Source organism: Harmonia axyridis, chromosome X (assembly GCF_914767665.1).
Source record: "Harmonia axyridis chromosome X, icHarAxyr1.1, whole genome shotgun sequence".
Taxonomy (NCBI): domain Eukaryota; kingdom Metazoa; phylum Arthropoda; class Insecta; order Coleoptera; family Coccinellidae; genus Harmonia; species Harmonia axyridis.
Window position 1 is genome coordinate 18,255,323 of NC_059508.1, and position 27,964 is coordinate 18,283,286.

Here is a 27,964-nt window from a genome sequence, read left to right on the forward strand (position 1 = left end):
CACTAATGTCATTCGAAGGTCCGGAAATAATTGGAAACAAGCCCGTTAATGTCGAATATGGAATAAATATCAAAAAGAACGTTTCAAATGTAAATGAGTCTGCATCAAGCTCTAGTATAAAGGAATTAGATGACAAGAGAGAATGGATTACAGTTGAAAAGAAAAAAGGGAATCGCCAATCAAGAACTAATAAGAAAGTTTGTTATGGAACGAATATGGATAGCACAGATAATGCAATAAAAGGAGCAATCCGTAGACGATGGATGTATGTTGGAAAAATCGCAGGTAAAAACATTTCTGAACAGGATGTACATTCTTTCTTGAAAAACATCGAAGGTAATGAACTTATTACAGTAAAAAAACTTAATACTCTTGGACAAAACTCTGCGTTTAGTATTGGTTTACCCAGTGATGAGGCATACAAAAGAGTATTTTGTCAGACATTTTGGCCTCGAGGTGTAATTTTGAGAGAGTTTTCTTTCGACAGAAATTTTTCCCAGAAGTACAGAGTAACCCAGAAAACGTAATTCCTATTCATAAATTCAAGAAATCTGAGTCAACAAAAAACTTTAACCTTATCCTCCAGAATGTCCGGTCCCTAGGTACAGCTTTGAATTCACTACAGTTGATGGCTCAAGAAGAAAATGCTGATATAATTGCTATCACAGAACACTGGAAGTGTAGAGATGAACTTCAGATGTGTAAAATGGTCAGCTATAAACTGGTTTCAAGTTATTGCCGCTCGAAAGGGAGTCATGGAGGGTCTGCAATCTACAGTAGAGAAGAGCTAAACTGTACTGAAAGGTTGGACTATAATTTGCTTAGTATATCAAATGTCATTGAGTATTCTGCTGCTCAAATTTCCCTGGAAAATCACAAAATATTGATTGTATGTATTTATAGGCCTAATTCTCAGCCCTTAGCTGATGTGGATCAATTTTTGGAAAAACTGAGAACAATTTTAGAAAGATGTACTCTGGAAAAGGCTGAACTAATTTTAGTTGGAGATTTTAATTTAGACATCCTCTCGAGCTCCCCTGACGTCCAAGAATTTATATCTCTCCTGGAAAGTTTCAACCTGAAATTTAAAAATTTTCAGCCGACACGCCTTGTTTCAGGCACCTGTTTGGACAATATTATTACTCCCCTTGCAGGACAAACGAGTGTGATCGAGTACCATATTTCCGATCACTCAGCACTGAAGTTCACTACTGCATTTAATCATAAACAAAAAGACAGAACAGTCAAGAGAAGAATTATTAATGATGAGTCCACGAAGCTTTTCCTGGAAGAATTGTCTTTGTTGAAATGGGATGACATTTTCACTAATCAGGTAGATCCCGGTCAACTTTGGAATATATTTCATGAAAGATTTTCTCGGACTTTCGAACAGTGTTTTCCTAAAGTCAATATCAATGTATCATCAGCAAGGAGAAACTTCAAACTAACACCTGAATTGGTTAATATTAAGAAACAGCTGGATTTACTCTACATAATTTCTTTTTCTAGACCTGAATTCAATGCCACATATAAATCCACCAAGAAACAATATGATCTTCTATTATCCAGAACTAAGAAAGATTACTTCAACAGCTTCATAAGGAACTCGGATAATAAGTCAAAGGCTTCCTGGAGGGTCATAAATAGTCTCACAACAGGCAAGATGTCTTCGTCAGTATCTAATAGTCATGACAATTCTTCTTTGATGCCAGATGATTTCAATAATTTTTTCATTGATTATCCATCTATACTCACCCAAGGCTTGAGTAAATCTCCCAGTGAGGAGCGGGATAGGCTTGGTAATTCTTTGAACATGTTTGACGTTTCACACGAGGAAGTTCTGAAAACCGTAAAATCTTTGAAAAGTAAACAGTCATGTGGTTATGATGAGATACCAAGGAAAGTTCTCAAACTGTCAGTAGAAGTTATTCTTTCCCCTCTATGTTTTATTATCAACCGTTCTTTCAGAGAGGGAATTTTTCCTGACCTGCTGAAAATTGCCATTGTGAAACCCTTATATGAGAAAGGTCCTGTTGAGCATCCAAACAGCTATAAACCTATTAGCATTTTGTCTTCGTTCTCTAAAATCTTCGAAAAAATTTTGTCTAACAGATTGCTGAATTTTTTCCACAAATTTAATGTCATTTCGATTCATCAGCATGGTTTCGTGAGGAACAGAAATATTGAAACTGCCATATACGAATTAATTAATGAAGTTTTAGTTACCATGGAGCAAGGTGAGGTACCTATGGGATTATTTTCAGATCTCTCCAAGGCATTCGATTGTGTGGAGCACGGAAGATTGCTGGAAATTCTTGAAGATTGTGGAATAAGAGATAATCAATTAAAACTAATGGAGAGCTACTTGTCATCCAGGAAGCAAATGGTTGCTATGGAGGTGGATGGTGAAGTATTGACGTCGGAGGAGAGAGAGGTTACTATAGGCGTACCGCAGGGAAGTATTCCTGGACCGATCCTGTTTATTGTTTACATCAATCGGCTACCAAAGGCCAAAGTTTCAGCAAGGCACTCAATGGGGATGTTTGCAGATGATACCAACTATAGGCTAAAATCCTCTAATATTTCAACAGCTATTGAAGACTCCAATAATGTACTGAAGTCGGTGGGAGACTGGTTTCGTAACCACAATCTCATCTTGAACATCGACAAGACACAATGTATGTTCTTTTATAGTGAAAGATCTGAGCTGCACCATCCCTTGTCTATAAATATTTCAGGTAATAATCTCATGGTCAAGGATAGTATTGTTTTTTTGGGAATTGTAATAGATAAACACTTGAAGTGGGGACCTCACATTGAACAACTTAGAGGAAGACTAAATTCTGTATGTTACATGCTTTTTATGTTGAGAAATCAGGTTGATTTTGATTTGTTGAAACTTGTATACTTTTCTAATTTCCAGTCAATTCTATCATATGGGATAATCTTTTGGGGTAATGCTTCTCATGTTTGTGATTTGTTTGTGATTCAAAAACGGGCATTGAGAACTATATTAAATTTAGGCTATAGACAGTCTTGTAGGGGTTTTTTCAGAAGCAATAATATACTTACCATCTCTGGTTTGTACATTTATAGATTGTTGATTTTTTTCAGTAAACAAAATCATTATTTTGAATCGTTTAAAAATTTAAATAATACAAGAAGAATGTTCCCTTTCTATGTACCAGTTCATAAGACCACGCTAAGGGAAAAAAGTGTTGAATGTATGGCAGTAAACTTATTCAACATATTGCCCTCACAAATAAGAAATCTCTCCTGTCACATAAAATTCAGGAAAGCTTTATATGTCTTAATTTTAAGTTGTGAGCCTTACAATATTGATGAATTCAAACAGTTTTGTAAAATTTAGTTGATTAGATAGTTACGTTTTTTGTATTTTGACTTGATTCATCTTTACTTCTTTAAGTGTAATTTTATGGAATAAATAAACATTATTATTATTATTATTCAGTAGGCTGGTGTAGCATATCAATTTTCATAGAAAATTTTTCTTGGGAAAATGTAACGAAACATTTCCTCCAACAATTTTTTTTTTAAATTATTCAGCGACGTCACTTTCAGCCTAAAAATAATTGATCTGCGATCCGACATAATGATATCCGTTCTTAGAATTATAAATTGACAATAACAAAATTCCAAAGAAATATCTATTGACAGATTTTCAAAAAGATACTCCAAAAGTTTCCATGGATTGAATTATGGTTTATAAAATCAATTCAACATATTGGCTCTTGAATTTGAGCTCTATCAATAAATATTTTATGATCAAAGCCTAGAACAACATTATGCAAAGGTACGAGTACTCAATATTTTTCTGTCTCGAGTACATTAAATTAGGAAAGGAAACGTACGTCTCGAATGATTTCATTTATAGTATTGAAGAAGAGATAATTTTTTCCTCATAAATATGAAGTACTTCGATGAATATCATTTATTCATTAGATAAAACTCGCTCTTATTCATTTCGTTCAATTTAACTTATGTATATTCGAACACCTACATTAAAAAGTTGAAAATTTCCAACAAAGACCATCCTATACACTTATCGGAATAACAGTTCAAACTGCCCTAGCTAGACTTTCAAGCGTTGTCAGGAATTCAAGTATCAGGAAGCGAAATAAATGCATTCCCAAACCCTTCTCGTCATTCCACTTAGGTAAATCACCACGAGTCATGACATGAATAATAGGTATGTATTTAATTCATCAAATTGATAAAGAGTTTCGACTTTCCGAGATCCACACAGTGTTGCAATTCAAGGATCTCTCAAAGTACGCACGACGCCTCTAGGACGATATACATTTTCGATGCCAGCGCCAATTTTCCCGAACTTCATTTGTACAATTTGCATGTAATTAGTGACCGCTATGAGCTCCATCTCAAACTTCGCCAGAATGATATATACTACCTCAGGATACCGAAAATGAACGAAATACGTTACGAGATCCGGCCATCGGATCTCATGATCTCGTAGCGTTGATATATATATATATATATATATATATATATATATATATATATATATATATATATATATATAAAACAAACAATGGTTTAAGGGGTGTTGGAAAACTTCAATTGTTACTAACTTCTTTATTTCATCAGTCGACGTTTCGATCCTTGGTTGGGATCTTCTTCAGGACTTCTATAAAACAAACAACATACAAATATAACAAACATTGCAGAAAAGACAACATGTTAAAACGCACCGAAATGCGAAGAGTTACCAGATCTTAAGTTGCACTGAATCTTATACAGATTTGGAGGAAAAATTATTAATTAACTTGAACACAAAATAGTCTCTAATACAATAACGTCTCTTTTTTATATCACACACTTCCTTATTCTCTTGAAAACTTATTTTTGAAAAACTTTCTTCATCCATCTGACAACTGCGTAAAAAACGAAAGGGGTTAGGTCAAAAATAAGTTTTCAAGAGAATAAGGAAGTGTGTGATATAAAAAAGAGACGTTATTGTATTAGAGACTATTTTGTGTTCAAGTTAATTAATAATTTTTCCTCCAAATCTGTATAAGATTCAGTGCAACTTAAGATCTGGTAACTCTTCGCATTTCGGTGCGTTTTAACATGTTGTCTTTTCTGCAATGTTTGTTATATTTGTATGTTGTTTGTTTTATAGAAGTCCTGAAGACGATCCCAACCAAGGATCGAAACGTCGACTGATGAAATAAAGAAGTTAGTAACAATTGAAGTTTTCCAACACCCCTTAAACCATTGTTTGTTAATTACTTTAGGAAATTATCACATTTTGTATATATATATATATATATATATATATATATATATATATATATATATATATATATATATATATATATATATATGTCTGGTGTAGGAATACGAGATCCGTATACAACCAAGTTATCAACGCTACGAGATCATGAGATCCGATGGCCGGATCTCGTAACGTATTTCGTTCATTTTCGGTATCCTAAGGTAGTATATATCATTCTGGCGAAGTTTGAGATGGAGCTCATAGCGGTCACTAATTACATGCAAATTGTATAAATGAAGTTCGAGAGAATTGGCGCTGTCATCGAAAATGTATATCGTGGTAGAGGTGTCATACGAACTTTGAGAGATCCGTAAAATGCAACACTGTGTGGATCTCGGAAAGTCGAAATTTTTTATCACTTTGAAGAATTAAATACATACCTATTATGCATGTCGGGTTGATTCACGTACGTGAATGTTTCCGAGAAGGGTTTGAAGAGACACAGGTATATTTCGCTCCTTGGGATTCGAATTCTCGACGACGCTTGATAGTCTTACTAGCGCAGTTTGAGCTGTTTTTCCGATAAGTGTATTTGAAATGAGTTTCTACCAGAAGGTTTTCATTGGGAATTTCTAACTTCTGAATGTACATGTTCACATACATCATAAAAGTGAAATTCACCGAAATTAATAAAGAGAAGTTCATATCTAGAAACCGAAAACTAACACTTTTTGAAAGATATGTATTGAAGTGCTTCATCTTTATAAGAAGAAATATCACTTTTTTTCAGAATTAATAATATAAATGAAATCCTTCAAGACGTACCATTCTTTTCCATAAAAAAGAAAAATATTGAGTGTTCATACATCTGCATAAAATTGTGGTAGACTTTGCGCAAAAAAAAAATTATTGGTAGAGCTCAAATTGAGGAGATTAAATGTTGAATTGATTTTATGAAATAAAACACACTCGATTCGCCGAAAGTTTACGACTCTTTGAAAACCTGTAGGTGTGAGTCAATAGATGTTTGTCTTGGATTTTGTTATTGTTAATTTATAATTGTAAGAATGGATATCATCATTACGGATGGCATGCCAATTTGTTTGAGACCAAAAATGAAATCGGTGATTTTTTTTTTAAGGAAAAGTTGTGTTACATTTTCTCAAGAAATATTTTCCATGAAAATTGAAATGTTACATTAGCCTACTGAAGCGGATTATGTTTTCAACAACGAACGGAAGTACCTACTGAAAATAAATGTAGGTAGAACGTAAAATATCATAACTTGGACAGGTACTAAACGATTTCGAATAACACAAGGCAGATTGTAGATATCGTTAAAAAGCTTCAATATAATTTCTCATATATAACCAATATTCGTGTATGTTTTTTTGGGAAAAATTTGGGATTGTTGAATTCAATTTCCATTGCTTTGTTGTAATTTTCAATAAGTAAATTGTAAGGGAAGAACATTCCTTCTCACTTGGTGTTCCCCAAGAACCTTCTCTTCTTTTTTGAAGAATTGATTTTTCTCTAGAAGACGAATGACAATTAAAATGAATTTAATGCAAATATAGGTGCTAAATCTTTTCACTTCCGATATACAGGGTGTTGAAGATGAAAATATTTCTAACAAGTTACTACAAATTTGAGCCCAATAATTGTATCGAAAACATTAGTTTTTATTAGAACATCTTCATCGAATTGCTTGAATTCCAATTTCAAAAGAATCAAATCTTAAAATTCTGTTATCCGATTATCACCAAGTTTATGTATCAAGATTATTTTTCAAAAACAATCAAATAATGTTGTGACCACATTTGTCTTTAACAATTTTTTAAACAACGAATAAAAAATTTGTACTAGGACTACTAATTCGTACTTATTGAACGCGGCGCTAAAATAGTTAGCGGCGGGCATGTTTAACTGAGTACCCACCTTATACAAAGGTATAGTTTTTCTATTATTTCGTTTTTTTCCATCTCATATGTTATTTCTAGAATATTTCCTTTAAATCACGTAGTGGTTGGAGGACAAATAAAATTCATTCGTCATCAAGGAAATTTGATGGTGATAGATGAAAGTAGGCTTAATACATATATGACAAGAATGTCTTGGAACTCTGTGCTTTGTATCAAAATGTCTTGGAACTCTATACACTTCGGAAATTCTCGTTGTATGAAGAGAATGTCTTGTAATTATATCATTCGCAACGGGATTGTCCTTACCTATAAATATAGTTATATGAAAAAATTATTAAGGAACTAATAACTTTAAGTTCTATCATATATCTACGAGGTGTCCTAAATTTGATCCTCACTGAAAGCATCTCGAAAACTATAAGACAGAGAAAAATATTCAAGAATCATAGATATCTCGATTCTCGAGTTACAGGGCGTTTCTGAAAAATAATTGTTTTGAATATTTCGGTATATCTTGGTTTCTGTTCCAGATGTTCAAAAAATTCTGAAACGTATTTTTATTATTTATTATATGATACTCATAACAAATCATAGAAATTAATTATCGTTTTGTACATGGTAGAGTACATAGAAAAAGTTGGTGTTTCCTAAAAATTTCCATTCAAAAACGCAGTTCTTTAGCCCCAGATTTGTCGAAAATTATTCCGTTATCGTTTTTCCAAAAAAGTCAACTGTTTGGAAGAAATTGAAATTTTCGTCTGAATTTTTTCATGGGACACCCTATATATGTCATTCATTTGGAGATGTAATTCATTTCGTGTTCATCGTAAAATTGTAATCCAGTCATATAGGGTGTCCTATTTTAAAAATACCAACACTCCTTCATTTATTTAACAATATTTCATTTTAAATTAAATGGGAAAACCCTATATATTACATAATAACAATAACACGATGGGTAGAAAGTAAATTGAATCTCGAAATAAATGAAAAATATTTACAGGGTGAGTCAAAAATGCTCGATCGGTCGATAATTCCGGTAAATTTTGGAACAAATCAAAGAAATCATCGAAATATTTAAAACATATTCAGGCAAAATGAAATGGAGACCATGTGAACAAACAGAAATATAGTTCATGAAATTTTAGCCTTGTGAGTAGTATTCAAATTTTATCTGGAAAATTTGTGCCTAAAATGAAATATTTTCAAAATGCTTCGCATTTCATGTTTTGTACTGGGACTGGCAGTATGCTTTTTCCGCATACAATTTCAAGGTATAAGATTACTTAACTCTATATCACACCAAATAATAATATCAATTGAAGATAAGCCAAATCAAAGAAATCAGCAAAATAGACCACTTGAACTAACAGAAACAAACACAATTATCTTAGGGAGTTCGCAATGACTTCATATTTTCAGCTGAAAAAGTGTCATCGAAATTATTTATCGCTTATGTGAACTGCTCAGATGTCTTAAATCTTTTTTCAATTTGAACTGCAATTATTAAAAAAGTTTGCAGACATCTGAGCAGATCATATGAGCGATAAGTATTGATGACACTTTTTCAGCTGAAAATATGCAGTCATTCCAAACTCCCTAAGAGAATTCTGACTATATTTCTGTTTGTTGATGTGGTCTCCATTTCATATTGTCCGAATATCAGTACAGAACACGAAATGCGAAGCATTTTGAAATTAATTCATTTTAGGCACAAATTGTCCAGATAAAATTCGAATACTACTCACTGGGCTATTCGACAGGCAAAAATTTCATAACCTATATTTCTGTTTGTTCACATAGTCTCCATTTCATTTTCTCTGAATGAATGTTTTAAATATTTTGATGATTTCTTCGATTTGAGTTGTCGACCGATCGAGCACTTTTGACTCACCCTGTAAAAATTTTTCATTTATTTCGAGTTTCAATTTATTTTGTATCCATCATATAATTGTTATTATGTAATATATAGGGTGTTCTCATTCAATTAGAAATGAAATATTGTTAAATAAATCAAGGTTTGTTGGTATTTTTAAAATTGGACACCCTATTGACTGGATTACAATTCTACGATGAACACGAAATGAATTAAATCTCCAAATGAATGACAAATGTATGGGGCGTCCATAAATTTGCAGAAGACTTAAATATTTTTTGGGAATTCAATAAAAAATAAATCCTTCAATTAAGTCGAACGCTTCCCAAGATGATATTCAATTGAAACCATCAAAACCATGAAATTTTTCGAAGAAAATGACCTTTGTCAAAAAGTACCATGGATGAATGATTGCAAATGGGGTATTATATAAAAATTGGCATTCCCATTTGAAAAATAAGGAAGTATCGCGTTTCACCACTTTCAGACCGGCCTAGAGAGTCAAAAATAATTTAAGCTTATGCGATGAGTGCTGTCGATTCCGTCAAAGTTTGAATAATTTTCCTAGCCCAAAATTAACAGGAGTTATCGACCGATCGAGCACTATGGACTCACCTTGAATGAGGTGTCCCATCAGAACGGAGTCCCATGTTTGAAATGGATAACTTAATTTTTTCGATTGAATATATTTCAATATGTTTAATTTATTTCGAGATTGTTTCGTCTCCAAAGAACACCTACCCGGTGAACAAAGACGTCTAATATGGAGAATGGTAAATGAATATGATTCCAAAGGAGGCTTCAAATGACTATTGTCTCGTAAAATATATTCATAAAACTGACAACATCAAAAATTCAATTTCTTCGAAATATTGACAACGTCAAAAAAATTATGTTTCATAGATATCTTAGATACAGAGTTTCTCCAACATACTCCCACCTTGAGTTACAAAACATCAGAGGAGTAACTCAATTCCAAATCACCCTGTATACTTCGATGGGGGTTTGACAATTCTCCCATATCTTGTGACCACAGGTTTTTTCTCATGTGCGGGTTTGTCATCTTTTTCATTTTTCTGTTCTTCTGGTTCTCTGTCCCTTTTCGTTTCTTTCTCTTCTTTCACTTTTTCTTGTCCTATTTTGTTTAGAGCATGGAAATCTATTTCGTTATCCCGACTATTGATTTCTAGGGGATAAATTCTTTGCACTGGTCTCAATAATGACCCCGTAGCTGTTTTCAAGCGAACTACTCGAATTTTACCATCTCGCCCTGGAATCATTTCTTCTATTCGAGCCAGTGGCCAATCCAATCGTTTTATGTTGTCCAATCCAACTAAAACTATATCTCCCAATTTGATCTCTTTGACATTGTTACCCTTCGAAAATAATTTTAATTCTCCTAGATATTCTGTTCGAAATCTTCTTCGCAAATCTTCTTTCAGTTTGAGTCTATACTTCAAATGTTTCCTGAGATCAGTGGCTTCAGTTGCATCCACATCTGGTACACCAACTTCTTGAATTTCACGTAAGAACATAGCAGGTGTCAACGGAACCAAATCTCTACTATCTTCATGGAAATAAGTCAATGGTCGGGAATTAACCACTGATTCGGTGTCACAAACAATTGTATAAAGCTCTTCGTATGTTAAAGATGACTTACCTAGGACTTTACGTAAAAGATCTTTGACGATTCTTATTAATCTCTCCCACCAACCGCCCCACCATGCAGCAGTTGGAGGATTGAATTTCCATTCGATTCGTTGGGCTGAACTATAGGTAATTATCTCATTCCAGTCCAAATGTCTGAAAGCATTATCAGTTCCGACAAAATTTGTTCCGTTATCACTATAAATAATGGAAGGTCTTCCTCGCCTGGCTACAAATCTTCGGAAAGACTGAAGAAATATGTCAGTGGAGAGTGAGGATAATAGTTCCAAATGTACAGCCCTGTATACCGCACATGTGAAAAGACAAATCCAAACCTTTTCACCTGATCGAATATAGAGTGGACCGGCAAGATCTACACCTGCGACTTCGAATACATTTGCATCTCTCACTCTATCTCTTGGCAAAGGTATCGGTGAAACTTCGGATGATTTTCCATTGTATCGTCTGCATACAACACATTTTGTAACGATTGATCTAAGTGTTTTTCTTCCTTTAAGTATCCAAAATCTTTCTCTCAATAGACTCAGCAGGCCCTGTACACCAACATGGGAAGCTTTCACATGTTGTTCATGAGCAATTTTATCGACTACTGGATGCTTGCTGGGTAAAACGGCTGGGAAACGGAAATCTCGCGAATCTTCTCGTGCAGAAATTTTCGTTGAAAGTCGTATTATTCCATCATTATCAATAAAAGGACATAAAGTTTTCAGTTTGGGATCATTCAGTCCCTCAAATGCCTCTTCTTGAATAAACTTTATGATGCAGTTTTCGGACGAAATCAGCTCTGCCAGTGACAATGGACCTATTTTCTTTTCATTTCGGTTAAGAGAGTTGAAAATGAATCTTCGTATCCAACTCAATATCCTCACGATTTTTTCGAATCCTGAAAAACGCTCGTAAAACCAGGAAAAACATTGGTTTGAAGACAACATTGAAGAAGTCACACACTTTCTTTTTTCAGTATTGATAACATCTTCTTCGACAGAATAATTTTGAGAAGGCCATTGTTCAGGGGATTTTTTTAGCCATTCCGGACCCTCCCACCATCTCGACTCAACTAATTGCTTCGGAGAACATCCACGAGAAGGAAGGTCGGCTGGGTTGAAATGACCTGGAACGTGAAACCACGCTTCCTTATTCGTTAAATTACGAATTTCTTTCACTCGATTCCATATGAAGGGTTTCCAGTTATCATCTCTCTTGATCCAAGCTAGAACCGTAGATGAATCAGACCACCAGTAAACAGGTATATCGACCGGAAGGTTTTCAGATACCATTTTTGACAATCTTGCTCCAATCGTAGCAGCTAAAAGTTCCAATCGAGGGATTGTCATTTGTTTAATAGGAGCAACTCGGGATTTTGCTTGAATCAACTGTACTTCCACTCCCCTACTCGATTCAGATCTTAGAAAAATTGCAGTTGCATACGAATTTCCTGAGGCATCGCAAAATACGTGAAGAGTCCATCGTTCATGGACTGCGTCAGATGTAACTAACCATCGTGGAATCTTGAGATCCAAAAGGAACGGAATATCTTTTATCCAGCTCAGGAAACAGATTTTGATATCATCAGGTACTTCAGTATCCCATCCTAATTTCAAATTCCACGTTTTCTGCAGCAATATTTTGGGATACAATGAAACTGGACAAGAAAATCCTATTGGATCAAAGATCCTTTGAGCGGTTGATAAAATTATTCTTTTGGTTATCAATTCAATGTTGATATCTCGGTACCATTCAGAATTCAATTCTAGGGTATCCAAATTTCGATTCCAATTCAAGCCTAAAACTGGTGATAAAACAGATGCCACTTCAGAGTTATCGATAACTGTGTGCTCCCATCCTCGTAATTCAAATTTAGCATCAGCAAATATCATTGAAGATTCGTCAATGAACATTTGAAGTTCCTCTTTGCTGTCTACACTGGAAACACAGTTGTCTACATAAAAACTCTTCAATAGTTTCGGAATGATCGATTTTATGGAAGAATTTTTCTTTGTTTCAAAACATATTTTTAAATGATACTCAATAACGGCTCCCAGCAAGAAAGGGCTGCACGTTACACCAAAAACAACTCTAGTATGACGGTAAGTTTTCAATTCTCCATTTTCATTGTACCAGAGAAATCGCAAAAAGTCTCTGTCAGTAGATGTCAAACTGATTTGAAGGAATGCTTTCTTTATGTCAGCAATTACTCCAATCTTGCCTAATCGAAATTTGATCAGAATTGAAGGAATGAGTTCTATTAGGTTGATACCTTTTTCCAAGCACTGATTTAATGATGGTTGAGATTTTTCTTTGGCAGAAGCATCGAAAACAGGCCTGATTTTTGTTGTAGTACTGCTTTCCCTGACTACATGACGATGAGGTAGGTAGTGTCCCTGGTATTGGAGATCTGATACTGGAACTTCTTCAATAATTCCTTCGTCCAACCATTCTTTGAAAACTTGAGAATATTCCTGGAGATATCCATCATTGTTCAACTTTTTCATCAAATTTTCGAGTCGTCTCTGTGCTATTGAAAAATTGTTGGGTAATGGAGGATGGCCTTCAATCCACGGCATGTGCACCTCATATCTTCCATCTTCCTTTCTCAGAACAGTTTCCAAGAAATGTTCCATTACAGCTTTCTCCGTGTCTTTTTCTGATTTCTGTTGTAATGGTTCGGTGATTCCAAGGACATCAAGTCTCCATAAGTCGGTAGGGCCCAAGTCTCTACTCAACATAGAAGTAACAACCAGCATTGAAGAATTTATAGATTGCTCATTCGAAGTAACTTTGCCCGTGATTGTCCATCCCAATAGCGTATGCAATGCCACAAGTCCACATTTAAGTTCATGACGTTTTCCAGTGAGTAACTTTCCAGCAATATCAGCTCCAATTAAAATATCAACGGGACCATCTTTTTTATCTGAAATTTCTATTCCCAATGAACTTAGTTCATCCATCCAAGGTCCTTGCCTTACAGAAGTAACATTATTACAGATGACTGTTTGGTCTAGAGCTTCGAAGTTACACGCATAGTCGTCGTGGATACTACTCAATCGTATTCGATAACAATGATGGTTGCAAACGTCAGTATTCGTGCCACCAAAGAGGGCATGCACCATTTCTTCTCGTCGAATAGATTCATATAACATCTCAGAAGCAACGGATTGTTTTATGTATGATCTTTGAGAACCGGTGTCAATGATTACTCGTGCCATTCGTGATTTATTCAATCCATTAAGCCTCACTCTCAGAGTTTGTAGAAACACCTCTGCATATGTATTATTCGAAAAGGAATTCTCTACATTTGACTGTTTTGGAGCAGGTACAAATTTCGTAGTTGTTTCATCAGTCTTTGTACACATGATATCAACATGTCTTCCATTACAGATTGAACACACCGAATTTACTCTGCATTTTCTTGCAATGTGACCATATTTAAGACATAGAAAGCAGCACCCCCGTTTAATCAATTTCTTCTTACGATCAGCTAGTGTCCAATTTCTGGCATCTGAACAATCTCCACTGCAATGACTTCCGTTGCAAAAGTGGCATTTCTTCTGGAATTTATTATTCATCAGTCCAGATGCTGTTGGAAGAGCATTTTTTACAGGAGGACAATCCACAATCTTTTTTGTTTTAGATTGCATGTCGAAACCAGCAACCGCCAAAGTAATGCGTTCTTCATTTTCAACTTCCTTTCTAAGAAAGATCATCAGGTTATCCAAACGTATTTTCAAAGTGGATTCAACATCATAATGACTACTCCTTTGCCATACCCTTATCAAATCTTCGGGGAGGCAAGATTCCACCAGTGGGTACAACATTGCTGCGCATGTATCTGATGTCACATCTAGAGTTTCCAATGATCGCAACTGGGATTCTAGCATATCATAGAGAAAACTAAGCTTATTTCTATTCCCAATACTAGTCAGGACCAATTTCAACAGCTCTCGAACATAAACTTCAACAACAAGATCTTTTCGGCCAAATCGACTCTCAAGGCTTTCAATAACTTTGGGATAATTGTCTCCGCTAGGTGGATAACTCTCAACCAATTGACGAGCACGAGAGTTCGGAATCATAGCTTGTAAAAGATATTGAAACTTGTCTTCAACGGGAAGATCTTCATCATTGTGAATTCGCTTAAACTGACTCCAGAATGGAAGCCAGTCTCTGATTTCACCTCCAAATTTCTTGAATTCTATAGTAGGTAGCTTCAGTTTACGCTTCGTGTGGGTGGAACATACGTTACTTGTTTCATCGGAATGATTCGGTGAATGACTCTCAATAATCAACTTGAGTTCATGATATTTTTTCAAAAAATTATCTGCTGCTTCAATTTCGGATAGCAAAGCACTTTCTTCGCTGCTTTCTGACTCTAGGATATGATCCAGCAATTGTCTGCCCAAATCAGCAATCAACTCAATTTTCTGGTCCAATATTCGAACATTTCCTCGAATTTCAATTAAATTAATATTCTTCTCACCAAGCAGTGTGATCACCGCATCATAAATTCGAGTAAATGATACTCTCTGAGCCTCAAGCATCTTCTTCACCTTCTCCATAATCTGAAGGTGTCCTGTCACGGTCGCCAAATTGTTTCGTCTCCAAAGAACACCTACCCGGTGAACAAAGACGTCTAATATGGAGAATGGTAAATGAATATGATTCCAAAGGAGGCTTCAAATGACTATTGTCTCGTAAAATATATTCATAAAACTGACAACATCAAAAATTCAATTTCTTCGAAATATTGACAACGTCAAAAAAATTATGTTTCATAGATATCTTAGATACAGAGTTTCTCCAACAGAGATCTAATTCATATTTTGTTCATTGTATGGTTTTAGTCAAGTCTTATGTAGGGTATTCATTTGAAAAAGACCTACTATCCTCTATATCTCTGAAACGGTTATTAATTTCTATGATGTTTCATGCATAAAATATGAACCATAATATCACTGAAATAACACAAAATGAATTAAATCTCGAAATAAGTGAAAGTTATTCATATGAAGGGTGTTCTATCAAAACAGTGAAAACAAAAAACTCAATATCTTTTGAAACGGATGACATTTTTTGAAAAATAACTGGATTCTTCAAGACAAATCTGCGGACAAAAAACTGCGTTGAAAAATATAAGGTGTCCCATTGAGAAACATCAACTTTGCTCTGTGTCTCTAAAATTAATTATATATATAATGATATGTTATCAGCATCATAATTATTATGATCTGTTACCAGTATCATATAAACCATAAAAATTACTGAAAAAAATATTTTAGAATGTTTTTAATATCTCCAACAGAAACCAAAATATTGCGAAATATTTGTAACATTAACTTCAGAACGAAGCAAGATATCTATGATCAGCTTTCTGATATCATCTGATTATTTCGAAAATAGAAATCAGGGACGGAGGTCCTTGAAGATTTTTTTAAGTCTTATGAGTCTCGAGATATTTTCAATGAGCATCGAATTTAGGACACCCAGTACATACAGGGTGTCCGGAAACTATGGTGCCAAATTCAGAAAAAAAAAATTCCTTGAAATAAATGAGACTCCTAATTTTTTTTCCAGAAATCGATCATTGCAGAGAATATAAAAAATTGAAAGTAATTTTACACATTATTATTATTTGAACTGGGGTCGTTTTGCTTCGGTGAGCCTTCCGGGAACTGCGACCATGCAGATCTTTTGTTCACTACCCTACTCATTCATAGAAACCCAGGGAGGTCGTCAACGACGTTAATTTTACACATTACTTTCACAATTCTCAAAATTTTTCAATTGAATTTGAAAGTACGTTTGTGTTCAAAAGGTGCTTCATTTTGAACAAATAATCACATTTTCAGATGCCACCAGTGGCTCACAAGAAGGACATCATGGTTCCTTTTCTTCTCTATTTTTCAATCCACTGGTAAAATCAGAACAATTTCGCTTTCTTTATTCAATTTTTGGTAAAATATATATATTTGTTCGGATCCGGAAAAACTAACCGTTCAGAAGATGATTGAAAAATTATGGAAATTTCACAATTAACCAAATGAAATTACTTATAATTTATTATATTCTCTGCAACGAATGGTTTTTGAGGAAAAAACATTAAAAAAGTCTTATTTATTTTTCAATGGGAATATTCTATTTCAATTTGGAACCATTGTTTAGGGACACCCTGTGTATTCAAACAATCCAAGTTTCATGTGAATTTGTTCTACTCGAAATGAAACATGTTCCTATTCTTCACGATTAATTGATAAAAACATTTTTTTATTATTATCTTAGAAATATGTTCCGTATATACCAAAAAGGTTTATTAACACTACGTTTGAATTATGTCATGAATATTTATTAGGACTTGAAGGTTACGTAACAGAATATCAAACCATAATAATTATTCTGTGGCTCGAAAGTTATGGCGCTTGAATATTTTCGTATTTTCCGGAAAATATCATGCAGAGAATTAACAAAACGTTTGACGGCCTATTCTGAAAAATTGATGGACACTCTGTATATGAACGTTTTAGGAAAAGAAGCAATAGTTAGAGTTATGAATAATATTGACGTGTCTCCATTCTAACACATCGGCCTTAAGTGGTGACGTAACATCTCGAAGAAAGGCCGATATGCAGGGGGACACTTCAAGCGTTGGCAGGTATAACCCAATTTGCCCAGACCAAGATAACTTTTAACGCATTCATATCGGTTTTTTAACTTAACACTATCAACACTTGGTCGGCCAGCCGATAGGAAACTTCAGTCATGATACTATACACGACCTACGGCTCACGGTGTTAGCGACTGTGTAGAAAGAAGGAATACCTGACATTCGTTCTTTTCTTGATACATACACAGTCAACCGAAGCAATTTGAGACCCCCTAAGCATTTTGTTTGCGCGGGAATGATTATGTTTTCACAGTTTTGTATTGTTGTGACATTATTTAATTATTGAATAATAGGAATAATATTATCGAATCTCTGATGTTTCAGTGAAATCTTCTGGGACCTATGTACAATAATGTATGAAATTAATGGTTAATTATAAAATATCAGGTTCACTGAATAATGCATTCGTACCGTTCAAAGATATTGGGTGATTATCGAACCATCATTTTTAATGGTAGGTAACACTTATTTTCATACAACATTTTCATTCATCACATGAATAAGAAAGCAATAAGAAATCACTGCCATGAAATCTATCTCGTAAGAAATATTTCTGTGTTATCGAGAAAATATGTTAATATGAAAACTCAGCTCTGAAAATATAATTCTTGAGAGAATATGCAAAAATTGTACACTGGGTTGAGTGAAGTCGATGCGGGTTATTTGGAATTCTTGGATTCATCGGTCAGCCGATCAAGAGGGTGGGACAATCTAGAATCGAATCGCTCATTAGAATTAAGCGATAAAATGCGAGAAAGTCAGGGGTGCACATATTTTTTTATTTCTTTGCTTCATTTCGTTAATCTAAGTGAATTCTGAATTTCTTCGGTTATCGAATTATGAACATATGGTGGAAAGTGTCAAGTAACGGTGACTTTGTAAGGTTTTCATAATGGAGAATACAATTCCATAATTTTCATACGACGACAAAAATTTTGTGACAGAGTTACCATTTTCTAGGACCCTCAATGTCAAAACTGGTTCAGCGCATGAGTCAGAATCGTACTTTTTCAAAAACTATTCACGAAAAATTCAGTTGGTTAACCGGTAGCAAAATTCTAATCAAACTTTTCTGTTGATACTGCCTGCTACATTCCTATCAAAAAAGGCCTTTCGTTTCGACTGGATAAGATAACTTGTAGTTTCTCGCGCTACGGGTAAACCAGAAATTTCCAAAGAACATATTCATCCGGCTATGAAATCGAAATTGTTCAGAATAATGTAAATACATTGTACCGTGCTCAACTCGAATTCATCAACAGTGTTAATAATGGGTAAAGGGAAAAGCGTAAAATGATAAAGTATTTAATGAACATGTTCATTCTACTATCGACACAAGAACTTTTAGGGGAAACAATGAAAGTGTTAATTCGGAGAATTTTTAGGAGCTTGCTCAATTCGCCGTGACGTTATACGAAGATTTTGAGAAGTATATATTTTCGTTCCATCTGTTTGGTGTGAATTATAGAAAACCATTCAGAACGATTCAATAGATTCGGTGACTAAAATGTTGAGGAAAAAATTCATAACGAAGTTGACAGTATTTTTCTTTGGAATTTTGAATATATTCATTCAAGTACTAACTGATACTGTTTTAGGTTCTTATCTCTTTTATCACCATAAAATAAATGTTTTTGTTACTGAAAGATATGTTTTTGATTATGTTTCAAATATGGCCTAGTGAAGAGCCACTTCTACTTTTTGAAGACATTTTTAGTTCTAATTTATAAATAAATGAAACTATTCGATCTTTAATGACCTTTTGAAAACTTAAAATATTTTCACCTAAATTCAATTCTAAAACTAGATTCAAACCAAAATTATTAAAATAATCAAAACTACAATTCAGATAATAGCTCACCCGTTTATATAGGTGATACCTATTTCTAACGAGCCACTCACGTGCATTCAAATCATCTAAAGAGTGTCCATTATTTTTCACAATAAGGTTTGTAGTTGTAATAATAAACTGCGATAATGATTGATATTTGAGTTGAACATAATGAAAATTTGAAAATTCAGAAATGATAATTGACATCTGATGAAATCAAAACTATCTACTATCCACTCTCTTCCTTGTTTTTAGTCATTATTTGTACTGAAATATTGTGCACATGTCTGAGTCTCCGCAGATCATTTCTCGGAAAACGAAAGTTATTCAAATTTTCTTCTCTATTATATTATCATTACAAAAAACGGGTTCACTAGGTTTTCATGCCTTTTTTACACCAACTGTATAATGAAGATTCAATCAAAATATTTTCTCATATAACCTCTGCTTCCAGGACATTGTTATAAAATATATAGTTCCAAAATAATCTGAATTGTGAACACCATTCGACATAAAACGTTCAAGTCAACTATGTTGCTGAGTCGAACTTTTTTTGAGAATTTGAAATTCTTGTAAAATTTTTTTCAATTCAAATTTTTTTCCTCCAATGTAATGGTTCTGTCATATGTTCGAAATCAAAAAATAATTAAAATTTCTCGAAAAATTCACATTATTATTTCGTTTACTTATACAGTTACAACTATTCGTTCATTAGTTCCTGTTGAATAATGGAGGCAAATGTTCACCATGAACTCTATTCCTTTTGACTGACCTGACATCATGTAGGATTTAGTCAATAAACATTATTATGATTATGATTAAAAGTTTCTTTGAATAAACATTGGTCGCTCGTATCTTAATAAAATAAGGAAAGTCTGTATTTGAAATCCTTAAAATAGAACTCAACGCGCGTACATATTGAAATAAAGGATACTCATCAAAATATCGTTGCAATAATTCTCCATTATATAATTTAAATATTTTTTTAAAATACGGCCTCTGGTTGTTTCTGCTTCATTAAGTAAAACAAACATAAGGAAGAAAACCAATTGTTCATAACGAATTATTTATTGAATGAACAATTCAAGTTTGAATGTAATTAATATTTTTCATATGAAAGAGCAGGATAAACTATGAAAGGGTTAGGTAGTTATTCGAAAATAAAAATAAGTCGAATAAAACTTTTGTTTATCAACAAATATGCTTCTTAATCTTAATATGTTTCAGAATCATTTTAATTAAGTTGCAAACAACGCATTTGTCTATAACAATCTTTTAAACAATTGACATAACAAACTTGTATTTGGACTATACGATACTTAATGCTCTCGGCGCCAAAAGAGTTAGCGGCAGGCCTGTTTTGAACCAATACAGAAAGCTGATTTTTTTTTCATAAACTACATTTCAATTCCGAACAATTTGATTTTTAACTGGCTTTTGAAGCTACCTTCAAATTGAATATGGAATTGAAGTTGACGTATGATGAAATCTACCTATGTCTCTGAAGAAAAGCCAAGCGAAGCGTTTTTCTGATTATTTCGCATCTAACTGCAGGTAGATTAAGTTAAATTTAAATTGTGGAATACTTTAATGAAATTGCATTTGCTTCTGCACGTCTGCTTCTTACAATATTCCACTTTAAATCACGAAGCGTTCGGATAAATTCAGATTTCACTCGTTTATATTCGATTTCAAAGGAGTACTCACCCTATATAAGTTAATGCTCCGTTTTATGATTCCGTTTATAATTATTTCCATCAAATTGCACTGCACAACTTGTTTCTAGAATATTTCTTTTGAAACACGTAGTGGTCGAGGGACATCAAAGATTTCATATGTGAAATTTACCGAAAATTGAAAAAAAGTCATTCGTTAATAGGGGAAATTTGATGGGGAATTTATTCTAAACGAAAAAGTATATTTTTATTCATGCACTTGTTACTGCACCTGTCGTTTCCAGAATATTCCCTTTATTTCAAATAGCGTTCAAAGGACATCAAAGATTTCATACGAGAAATTGACCAAAAAAAAAAACAAAATCATTCGTTGTCCAAAAAATTTTATAGAAAACTTATTCTAGGTGGAAAACAAAATTTTTTTTCATTCCGTTTGATTCCATCGAATTGCACTTGTTGTTTCCAGAATATTTCCTCTATATCAAGTAGCATCAAAGATCTCATAATATGTTAAATCAACTGAAAATAACTGAAATGTCATTCGATATCAAGGAAATTTGATAGGGAACTCATTCTAGGTAAAAGACAAATTTTTTTTGTGATTCCGTTTGAAAAATTGCAATAGATTGACCTTATTGATTTAATGACCTCATTGATTTAATTTTAGAGGAAGAACGGCTACTAGACACGCAAAAGGTCAAGAGAAAAAGAGAGTCGAATAATTCAAGCGATTCTGAGGAGAAGGGTAATTAATCAACAAATAATTGTAGTTTTCATTCGTTTAATTGAAAGCCATTTTATAAATTGCATTTTATTGGGAAATGATATGGAAACTTCTTATTTTATCTCAGAAACACCAAAAGTGAAACATCCGAAAATAAGATGGACAAAACAACAAAAGAATGCAATAGAATGTTCTCAAATTAGATGGAGCAAAGTATAAAGTCTGCTAAACTGGGACCATCAGCTTGCATTGCTGCTGAAGAACGACAGTTTGAAAATCTATTGTAATACAAATAATAATCTACTCACTACTGTTGTACGCATGTTTAACTGTGAGATATTTTCAGAGAAATATCTAGAGGAAAAAAACGGCCACAGAAGGGAAAATCAAGGAGTTAAAATCTGTTCATCTATTCATGAACAATAAAACTTGGAAACAAATAAAAGCGTTTGTTTCTCAGTTTGTTTTCAACGCATATCGAAACAAATGATAAATGTTTGCCTGTATTTGTGTATGGTTATACCCTTTTTTTGAAAATCAAGTTCTTATTCCTTTTTTTTTTAATTTCTTTCAATCTAAAATGATTTGTAAATTATATTCTTCATACATTTTTTTTTGAGAATATTTCCCTCATTTATCTCCTGATCATTTCCTAAACTGAATTTGTAATGAAGAAACTAAGCAATATATTATTAAAACATGTTATAACTCAAATATGAAAAATCATAAAGAAGAGATTGTTTAGTTCAAGAAATCAATACGAAGAAGGTATCTGAATTTTTGAAAGTATAATTAAAGAAGGAATGACATTTCAAAGGAGGTTTAATTGAAATCCTGCATTTCAAATGAAAAAATGAAACCGAAATTGATGGAATTTAGAATAAGAATTGAGTTGAAATTACATAGCATGTGATGTCCATGAACAAATGTCGAGAAAAAATTGGGAAAAGCACTGACGGTCAGGAGCTTTTTTATTCTTTATCCATGAACCGATTGCATCTCTGGTTGTTGTCAGCTCAAAATTTTGGACGAAGCTTAGAATTGCTATTATTATGCACACGAAAAAACTTGGTCCGATCTTTCGTCACTAACATATCACGATTTTTTATATTTAACTTCATTTTTATTATTCTGATGGTGAAGCTATCCACACCAAACTGAAGCATCGAGATTTTGTTTTTCTATAGTTTCCTATTTTTTTCAAATTTTCTATGGTTCTGGATTTGATATCCATGGAAAATTCTGAAGGAAGCTTAAAATGGTGATTTTTTATCCTCGCGCAAGTTTTCTTCACGATTCACTCCTAATCAACGAAATATAAATCGTTTATTTTTCAATATTCTTAGGAATTTTATATTTCTGGTTATGTTATCAGATCTTAATTTTGCACGGGGTTTGGAACTGCTTTTTTTTTATACATACGTGCCAAAATCCACGAATAGCCAATAGCATCATCATACCTCATTGACATATATCAGGATTTTATTTCTCGATATTCCTTTCGCATTTTCTGTGGTTCTAGATGAGCAACCTGAACTAAACTTCGCGAGAAGATGGCTATTCACACGCATATTTTCAAGTCGATCGAATTTGTAATCATTGAAATTTTTTATAGTATGTTTTTGATGGTTGTGATGGTGTGATCAGCTTGAAATTTCGGGCAGAGCTTGAAATTATTTTTCTATTCAGGCACTCGCAATCTCAACGTTGTCGGTTTTTGATTGCGGTGATATTCAGTAATTCTTCTTGAATTTTCTATGGTTCCAGTTAAGCTATCCATACGAAATTGTGGATGGGGCTTGGCATGATCATTCCCCATATGTGTGTAAAATTCCATCCGGGTGGTATGTTCAATGATCGAATTATTGAGTATTTTCGATATTTTTCCATGGTCTGATTTAGATGTTTCTGATGATGTCATCCGTTCGAAATTTCGTGAAGTACTTCTTGATGCTGCGATTTCATATGAGCATTTGAAATCTTAATTCTGTCATTTTAGTGGTTTCCGAGATATTCGCCAATATTTTTTCGATATTCTCCATGATTTTTCTCTGGCTCTGGTTGAATGTTCATCTAAACTAAATGCAAAATTTCATCGAAATGAAAGCTGCTGTTTTGAATTATTGAGAACATAACATTTCGAAAGGAAATATTTCCGGAACCACTGATCAGATTTTGCGCGTTAACGAACTTGACTGAGATTATTGCCATCTGAATCTACCCTGAAAATTTCAAGTATCTGGTTCAAAAGATCGTAAACACGGCAGGAGGAACACCATTGAATTCAAATACGAATTCGTCATCAGGAAAAACTGAATTGAGAGATCACTTTTGAAAAAATTTGGAAGAAGAATAATTCTGAAAATACAGACATCAATACGAAATGATAGAGCGATCATTCGTAGGAACAACCACTCAAAACTAATCATTTCAGGAAAAAACATTATCGGAATTAATGACGTTGGCATAAATACATATTCCAAGTACACGACATGTTCTGCATCTTGCGAGATCCGACGAATATGCGATTTTGACCCTTATTGATATACAAAGATTTTGATACTCATCTCGCATCTCACGAGATCCGTCTGTGTGGCAACGTCGAACGGATCTCGTTGCCTCGCGGTATACCATGTATATAGGGTATATAGGAGGGGATCTCGGATTGTTGGTTTATAAGACATGGACCTCGTAGCGTTGAAATTTTACAGGGATCTCGTAATCACATTTTCGAAGTATATATATATATATATTTTTTTTTTTTTTTTTTTTTTTTTTTTTTTTTTTTTTTTTTTTTTTTTAATATCACCATAAAGGGTAGGTAAACCCTGAACAGCCGGACAGTTTGTGCCAAGGCTGCTCAGAGGGATGTAAGGAACTTCCTCACCAGTCTAGTATTGGCGAGGATTACTTCTTTTTGAGCTGTGCTCACGAGCTCTTTTTCTAAACCTAGTCTTAGGGTGTTGTCAACTAGGTGTTTCTCCACTAGCCCATTGGTGGACATGACTAGTGGCAGTATGGTTGTTGATTTGAGGCCATAGATTGTCTTCATCTCAAATGCCAGGTCCTGATACTTCGTTAGTTTTTCCGTGAAAGCTTTAGCTATGTTGTCATCGGCCGGGATAGCAACGTCCAGGATTTCCATCGTTCTCTCTATTTTATTGTGGAGCAGGATGTCGGGTCGGTTGTGTTTGATTGTCTGGTCCGTTGTGATAAAATTATCCCAGTATAATTTGTAGTGCTCGTTTTCTAATATGTTACTGGGTCGGTATTCAAACGGTCTTACTGTTTTCTTTATTAGTCCGCACTTTTTGGCTATCGCCTGATGGTAAACTCTGGCCATCGCGTCATGTCGCTGCGTATAGTCAGTTGGAGCCAGGATGGAGCAAGATGAGGTGACGTGCTGAATGGATTCAGTCACCTGGGAGCACTTTCGACATTTATCCGTGGGTATGTTGCGTCTAGTAATGTTCTTAATGTATGATCTTGTTGGGACCACTTGGTCCTGAATGGCGATCAATCTTCCTTCAGTTTCAGGAAATAGGTATCCGGATTTAAGGTAAGTAAGTGAGTATTCTTTATTGACGTGATCGTTTTTTAGGGTCCCGGGATACCTTCCATGTAGCGCTTTGCTGTGCCACTCCTGAGTCAATTTTTCGATGGTAAGTTGTTGTGGTTCGATTTGTCCTGCCAGGTTCAGCGGACTCAAGCGGTCATCTTCTCGACATATGGTTCGGTGAAACGGTAAGTTTTTATTCAGAAAATATTCTCTTGTGTCGCGAACTGTTCTGTCATGTATCATTTCCAGGTTCTGCAGCCCTCTCCCCCCTTCATGCCTTGGAACATATAACCTATTGACGGATGCATGCGGATGGTGAATGCCGTGTTTGGTGAGTAGTGCCCTAACTTTCTGATCAATATCTTTTAGTTCCGTGTTGAACCATTTGATGACTCCAAACGAGTAGCTTATACAGGGTACTGCCCATATATTTATAGCTTCGAACATGGCCTTCGAATTAAGCTTGCTCTGAAGTATCTTTTTCAGTCTGCTTAAGAACTTTTCTTTGAAGATAGTTTTCATCTCGGTTGTTTTGATGTCTAGTGCCTGTTGTACACCGAGGTATTTATAGGATTCACGGGTTCCCAGTTGTGGTATTGTGAGGTCCTCCATCACGGCCAGGCCTGCTCCCTCTTGCACACGGCCTCTCTTTACATGGACAACGGCACATTTGTCAATTCCCAGTTCCAGTCCTATGTCTTGTGAGAAGGATGCCACTATTTTTAATTGTTTCTTCAACTGGTCTTCGTTGGCAGCATAGAGTTTGAGGTCATCTATGTACAGCTGGTGACTGATCTTGGTACTCGGAGTCTTTTGGATGACGTATCCGTAGATTTGATCCTTTAGCAGTTTACTTAAGGGATTTAGGGCGAGACAAAACCAGAGGGTGCTGAGGGTGTCTCCCTGAAAGATGCCTCTCTTGATTCTTATGAGGGAGGTTTTGTAGTTCACTTTCCCCGTATTCACCACCAATTGTGTGCGCCATGTCTCCATAAGGTGCTTTAAAAGATCAATGACCGGCTTCGATATTCCGTAAAATTGGAGTGTCTTTATTAACCATGTGTGCGGTACGGAATCAAAGGCCTTGCGATAATCTAACCACGCAACCGAAATATTTCTTTGCCTTTTCTTGACTTTCTTGGTTATTATTAGGTCGGAGATTAGGAGTTCTTTGCATCCTCTGGTACTTCCACGGCATCCATTTTGTTCTGGTGCTAGTATTTTGTTCTTGTTAACATGCTTCCAGATATGGTGGGTTAGTACTCCCGTTAGAATTTTGTACACAGTCGGGAGACAGGTTATCGGCCGGTATTCTTTGGGGTCTGAGGTGTTTTCTCCCTTTGGAATCATGTGCGTGACTCCCAGTGTGAAAAAATCAGGTATTTTGGTGGGGTTACTGAGCGCTTCTTGGAGAAGTTTTGCCAGGTGGTTGTGTATTGCCGTGAAGTGTTTCCACCAGTAGTTCTGTATTTGGTCTACACCTGGGGAAGACCAGTTGTTTGCCTTTTTCAGTGTCGCTTTTATGTCCTCTTCAGTGATTTTTATGTTATCCATACTGTATTTGCCAGATTCCGCTTCCACATCCCCAATCCAGTGTGCTCGGTTGTTGTGCGTTCTTTCTTCTTCCCATATTTCCTTCCAGAAAGAGTGAATGGATTCCTCCGTAGGCGCGTTTTCATTTTTGGGACTGCTCTGCTCTAGGCGGCGGAAGAATTGCTGTTTATTTTTGTAATAGAGATGGTTGTTCTGGTATCTTTTCACCCTGTCGTTGTATCTTTGCATCCTACTACCTAAAGCTTTAATTTTTTGTTTCAGCTTGTCAGATATTTCTGCTATGCTCTCCCTGTAGCGGTTGTTCCGGGCCTTGATTTTAAATTCAGAAGCTATTCGGCGTGTCAGCTTTGCGACCCTGCTGGATGGTGTTTCTGCGTTCAGGTAAGTATGAAGTATGCCAATGTTTTTCCTTATTGCAGTGATCTTTTTTTCTAGGCGGTGTTTCCAGGGTGGTAGTGTGTCCCTCTTTTTAGGTGGAGTATCTTTTATTTTCATGCCTAGCTCTGAGCATACAGTGATTGCTCCTGCATACACGTAGTCTACCACATTTCTTAACTCCCAGGTGGCCGGTAAGTTATTCTGTATGATTTCATTGACTTCTTTTACTTTCTGTTGCATGATCTTTGAGCCTTTTAACCTTGGTATTCTTGGTCTGCTTTCAGGTAACACGCCGGCGTATAGTAAATAGTTTTTCAGTAGTTCCTGCTCTATTTTGCCAGATCTGGGTGTTTCGGGTGTTGGGGTGGCAATTTCTTCCTCAATTTCATCGTCGCATCCCACTGTAGCTCCACGCGGATAGCAGCTGAGTTTTATGTGGTTTAGTTCGGTGTTTGTGAACTTTTCGTTAGTCAAGAGCCATTTGACTCTGTTGGCCAACAGGTTGGCGTATGATTGCTTGCGTGGGTTTAAGTCATTCCAGATGTCTGCTAAAGATTTTCTGTAGTTGGCGTTTGTGTTGAGTTCCAGATCCTTTGCGATGTAATGAACACGTAAAAGTAGGATGTTTTCCTCTTCATTCCATCGTGCTCGTCCATCTCGTCTTGGAACTTCAGCGGGAGGGTTTCTGATCCCGTCCAAGCTTAAGCTCCTTCTTTCCCTTCTGGGAGCATTCGAGATTTGGCTTACGGTACCATCTCGGGGGGCTGCGCCGCTCGCCCCACAGCTTACCCCATCAGGCTCTTCCTCTGGACGGCTCCGAAGAGGGCCAGCCCGCTGCCCTCTACCGCCCTGGTTATATAT

At 35.1% G+C, this 27,964-nt stretch overlaps 3 protein-coding genes across 3 annotated transcripts; 1 reads left to right on the forward strand and 2 right to left on the reverse strand.

Annotated features, from left to right (window-relative positions):
- The first annotated feature begins 516 nt into the window (after nt 1–516).
- LOC123686210 lies at nt 517–9,864 on the forward strand. Its single transcript, XM_045626223.1, has 5 exons — nt 517–804; nt 904–1,333; nt 1,510–1,799; nt 2,265–2,738; nt 9,770–9,864. Exons 2-5 carry the CDS (start codon nt 1,314–1,316, stop codon nt 9,862–9,864), a joined length of 879 nt encoding a protein of 292 aa, XP_045482179.1. The 5' UTR covers nt 517–804; nt 904–1,313.
- Nucleotides 9,865–10,035: 171 nt separating this feature from the next.
- Nucleotides 10,036–15,279, reverse strand: LOC123686211. Its single transcript, XM_045626224.1, has one exon. It carries the CDS (start codon nt 15,277–15,279, stop codon nt 10,036–10,038), a length of 5,244 nt encoding a protein of 1,747 aa, XP_045482180.1.
- A 9,193-nt stretch (nt 15,280–24,472) lies between these two features.
- LOC123686212 lies at nt 24,473–27,897 on the reverse strand. Its single transcript, XM_045626225.1, has 2 exons — nt 27,893–27,897; nt 24,473–27,824 (listed from the first exon to the last, which is right to left on the reverse strand). Exons 1-2 carry the CDS (start codon nt 27,895–27,897, stop codon nt 24,473–24,475), a joined length of 3,357 nt encoding a protein of 1,118 aa, XP_045482181.1.
- Nucleotides 27,898–27,964: the final 67 nt, after the last annotated feature.

Bases quoted from the DNA above. Each gene is read 5' to 3' on its own strand.
- LOC123686210 (XM_045626223.1), top strand. From the start codon at position 1,314: ATGACATTTTCACTAATCAG. The intron at 1,334-1,509 runs GTAGATCCCGGT...TTCTTTTTCTAG, and splicing joins ATGACATTTTCACTAATCAG to ACCTGAATTCAATGCCACAT. The intron at 2,739-9,769 runs GTAATAATCTCA...ATTTATTTCGAG, and splicing joins CTTGTCTATAAATATTTCAG to ATTGTTTCGTCTCCAAAGAA.
- LOC123686211 (XM_045626224.1), bottom strand. From the start codon at position 15,279: ATGGAGAAGGTGAAGAAGATGCTTGAGGCTCAGAGAGTATCATTTACT.